Source organism: Miscanthus floridulus, chromosome 6 (genome assembly GCF_019320115.1).
Source record: "Miscanthus floridulus cultivar M001 chromosome 6, ASM1932011v1, whole genome shotgun sequence".
Taxonomy (NCBI): Eukaryota; Viridiplantae; Streptophyta; class Magnoliopsida; order Poales; family Poaceae; genus Miscanthus; species Miscanthus floridulus.
The window spans coordinates 105,785,904-105,789,881 of NC_089585.1; the positions used below are offsets into that span (position 1 = coordinate 105,785,904).

Sequence of the window (3,978 nt, forward strand, 5' to 3'; positions counted from 1 at the left end):
AATAACATGAACTACGCCAATCATTAGTGGCAAAGAAATACTATGCATCAGAACAAAACAATACTATGCATCTTAACAAGTTTAGGGACACGCAGTGCACCATTAGAAAAATGTTTTCAAAGTTTATGGACCTAAATGACATTCTTTGACAAGTTCAGGTCCCCTCATGCATTTATCTCAACTAAATAAATAGTTCCACATACTTCAGAGGTAAATAGTCATTGCTTTTGCAGGCCTAGATGAATTTAGAAATCCATTACTCAATACTCAATACCTGAAATTGTAAGCACATACACACACTCACTCATACATCAACTCGGGAACAACTAAAGTGCTAATCTCAGATGTCGGCGTTGGCTCTGATTGACTGGAAATTAAAAGCAAGATCCAGACAGTACCAGCACCCATATTATTTTACCGCTTAAAATTATCCACAAGTTTCAATTCTTATAACAGAGCAACTCTGTTTTCCTTCTGGCATCGCTGAGTGCAGCAGTGGCATAGGTAAAGGTCACTGGCCGGCTTATAGATTCCCAAAAAATGGATCTCGGCATCCGGAGATGCTCTATGTTTAGGCTCCACTAGCTCAACCTGGTCACTGTCCCAATCTTTGCTTGTCCAACAGTAGAGTTCGACAAGCTTCAGAGCTCTGGCCATCCTAAGCAGAAAGGTCAAAAATCCCAACTGGCAGTCTTCCCCTCCAAAATACTCGAACACCACTCTGTTGATCGAATGCTCAATGCACTTAATAGAATTTGCAGTGTCCCATCCTTCAACACTGAGCCGCTGGGAAATGGACTGCTTATTAGGCTGCACGGGTGAAGCGTTGTGAACGCAAAATCAGGAATGAGACATAAATTTTTTTGACACATCAGAGAGGGTAAGCAGTTAGCATAAAGGTTATAGTATTACCTCGACACGGAGCACCTCGAGACAGGGGAAACATTTGAGCAATTGAACAACAAAGACGGTGTATCCCTTCTCGGAGAAGGGCACCTGGATGGCCAAAGTCTTAACACTGTGCATCATTGTGCAGAGCTTTACGATCCCTCCCTGGAATATGCAGAAAATGATCGGATTCAGAAGTCAGAGCCATATGATCCGAAATGATCAGAGCTGCGACTAGCAGTCGAAGAAACATTACATCATACACGGTGTCATAGAGGATCAGTGGCCGGACGGTGATCCCGAGGTACCCCAGCACCTGCAGCTTGGGCGCGGAAACGATCTTCACCTTCACCTTGCCGCTCGGCAAACCAATCCCCACCAATTCTTCAAGGTTTGGGGCGTCCTCAACAACGAACTCTTTCAAGTCGCCGAAGTCACCGTACAGGCGTGCTAGGCTCTTGGACCGGAGGCAAATCTTGTCCAGTCCAATGATGTTCTTGAGCTTCACGCACTCCAGGGAGTTGCAGTGGGATAGGATGGCCTGCAGGGAGTCCTGGGACACGTTCACACTAGACAGGTCGAGTATCTTGAGGGCGGGGAGCCGCGGCGCGGGGGCCGGCACCGGCGCCGGCCAGGCATCCGGAAATCTGCAGTAATGCACTTTGAGGGTTTCGAGGGAGGCGAGCTCGAGGAGGGACCCAGGGAGAGTCGGCATGGAGATTGCGTAGAACATGTCGACGTCGATTTCCCGCACGCCGTGACGCGCGAGGGCTCGGAACCAGCCGTCGACGACGCCCAGGCGGCCGTCGAACCCCCACCCGTACATGACGAACCGGAAACTCCGGATGCGGATGCGCGGGCGGGCGGCGAGGATGTCGGTGATCGCGCGGATGAACCAGCCGCCGCCGCGGCCTCCCTCCGGTGGGAACGGCTGGCACGCGTTGAAGTCCAAGAGGGATTGGTCGAACAGGCCGCGCCATCTCGACGAGAGAACTGCCGTGCGCCCGGCGTCGCGGAGGGGGAGCAAGGAGAGGACGGACAGAAGGACGGCGTCTGGGAGATCGCTGATTCGATCCCTGCCGTCCCCGGCCGGCCGATCTGCGGTGCAAACCCTATCCCCGCAGCCGGACTCCAGGCAAGCGCATTTAGCCGCCCGTGGACTGCCGCCGAATTCCTCCTCATCGCTGTCCACGGCCCGCGAAGGCGGGGCTAACGCAGGCGGCGGGCCGTCGGAGTGCGGGTTCGAGCAGCTCGACGAACCCGGCGGCCAATCCCAGGCCACGATCTGACCCTGCCGCGACGAGATCGACGAGGAGGAAGAGGAAGGGCTCACCCAACCTCTCATTGTCTGCCCGTGGCCGCCAGTCGGTTTCCTCGCGTACTGCGTAGTACAGACGGAAGGAAAGAAGTTGAATGATGGGAAAAAAATGGGGTGGGTGATGGGTCGAACCACCGTGCGCCCCCTGGCTAGATCGTCGACGCGTGGCCAGCGAAAACAAATCAACGTGCGTCGTGCAGCCTCCGTGACGCGTAGCGACGTGCAGGCTCGGTCAGCCTCTCGGCTCTAAGTGCAGCACCACAAGTCCACAACTCGCTTGATATTTGTTTGCTGGCCACGCGTCGACAATCTATCTAGGGGCGCATCGGTGGTTCCATGCACCCATCGCCCACCCAATTTTCGCCTGATGAGGAGGCCCTGTTCTGAGTGGTGGTTGTGTGAAAGGCTGCTGAGCTACGAGAAAAACGGTCGTGAGCTGTGGTAAAGCTGGCCGTTTCGTGGAACTATCGTGGAGGAGCTGCGAGGAGTTGTTGCGACTTGTAGTTACTTTTAGAGTTACAAATTAAGAAATATTTTTACTTCTATTTGATATTTAATTCTCTTATACCTTTACAGTTAGCCCCTTATCCTTAGCCCCTTCACTAGATCGGGAAAACGAGCGGCGACAATCGGGTGGCGGAGGAGGACTGTGGTCGAGGATGAGAGGAGGGGGCGGAGGAGAGGCGCGGGCGTTCGCCGACAGAGAAGGGAGCCACGAGGATGCGAGGGAGGCCACATCATAGCCGCCACCGTCGGGCTGCTCGTTCGCCACCGCCGAGCATACATCGGAGCCAGGGACGTCGAGTGTCGCGGGTTCGTAATCGCGGCGAGCATCATGGTTGTTCGTCGGAAGTCGATGCGTGAGTCTCCAGTGCCTCGGACACTCAAAACACGGAAGGGACACAACTCGATTTATCCTGGTTCAGAATTCGCCCTACGTTCAATAGTATAGTGATCTTCGTGTTAGGGATGCCCAATTGGGGGTTATAATGGTGGAGATCGAGAGATTGGTAGAGGATCGCTCGGTGCTATCTAAGTGTTCGTTTATCTTCTTCCTCTGAGAATAAGTAAGAATCCGCCCAAGGATAAAATGCCAATTCACGCCTAACTTAACATCGTTGGTGGCCAAATCTAACAAAGGCCACGTAAGAGCAACTCAAGCATGCTATTTAAACACACTGCCTATCCGACATTTGGGTTGTGGTCAAAAAAAATGAAAAATGCACTCCATCAAGCTACCTATCAGACTATTCAAATTTGTTGGCCCAATAAATTTCTCTTCCCACTACCTACTTCTGTTGGGCCACAATTGAATACCTATTTTTTGGTTGGTTATCTCCTCCCCACGAGAGTCTTCTGTTCGCCCGAGTCCGATGCCACCGCTGGGGAGCCTCGACGTTGACGCACGGAAGTCTGACGCCCCACAGGGTAGACGCCGCGGCCGCCAGCCCTTCTCCGCCAGATCTGGACATGGCCCTCCTCCGCCGATCGTCCTCCACGGGGCACCTCTAGCGTGTGGCAAGCTACCTTGGCACGACATGCGGCCACCGGCGCAACGGGTTGCCGTGGCATGTGCACGGTGTGGCGCGACTGCCGGCGCGGTGGCCATCCCCGACGTTGCGAGCCTGCCCCAACGTGCCACCTCCCACCCTGCTTCGTTCATCTATGGGAGAAGAACATGAGAGAGAATGACACGTGGGACCAATCTGTCAGTCTCTACTAAGATAGGTTTGGGTAGCCTGTTTTAGGTATGAAATTGGGTGGCTACTCAA

The 3,978-nt window shown here is 53.5% G+C and overlaps 1 protein-coding gene across 1 annotated transcript; it reads right to left on the minus strand.

Moving 5' to 3' along the window:
• Positions 1-260: 260 nt before the first annotated feature.
• Positions 261-2,294, minus strand: LOC136458924 (putative FBD-associated F-box protein At5g56700). Its single transcript, XM_066458829.1, has 3 exons — positions 1,145-2,294; positions 913-1,053; positions 261-810 (listed from the first exon to the last, which is right to left on the minus strand). Exons 1-3 carry the CDS (start codon positions 2,231-2,233, stop codon positions 448-450), a joined length of 1,593 nt encoding a protein of 530 aa, XP_066314926.1. The 5' UTR covers positions 2,234-2,294; the 3' UTR covers positions 261-447.
• Positions 2,295-3,978: the final 1,684 nt, after the last annotated feature.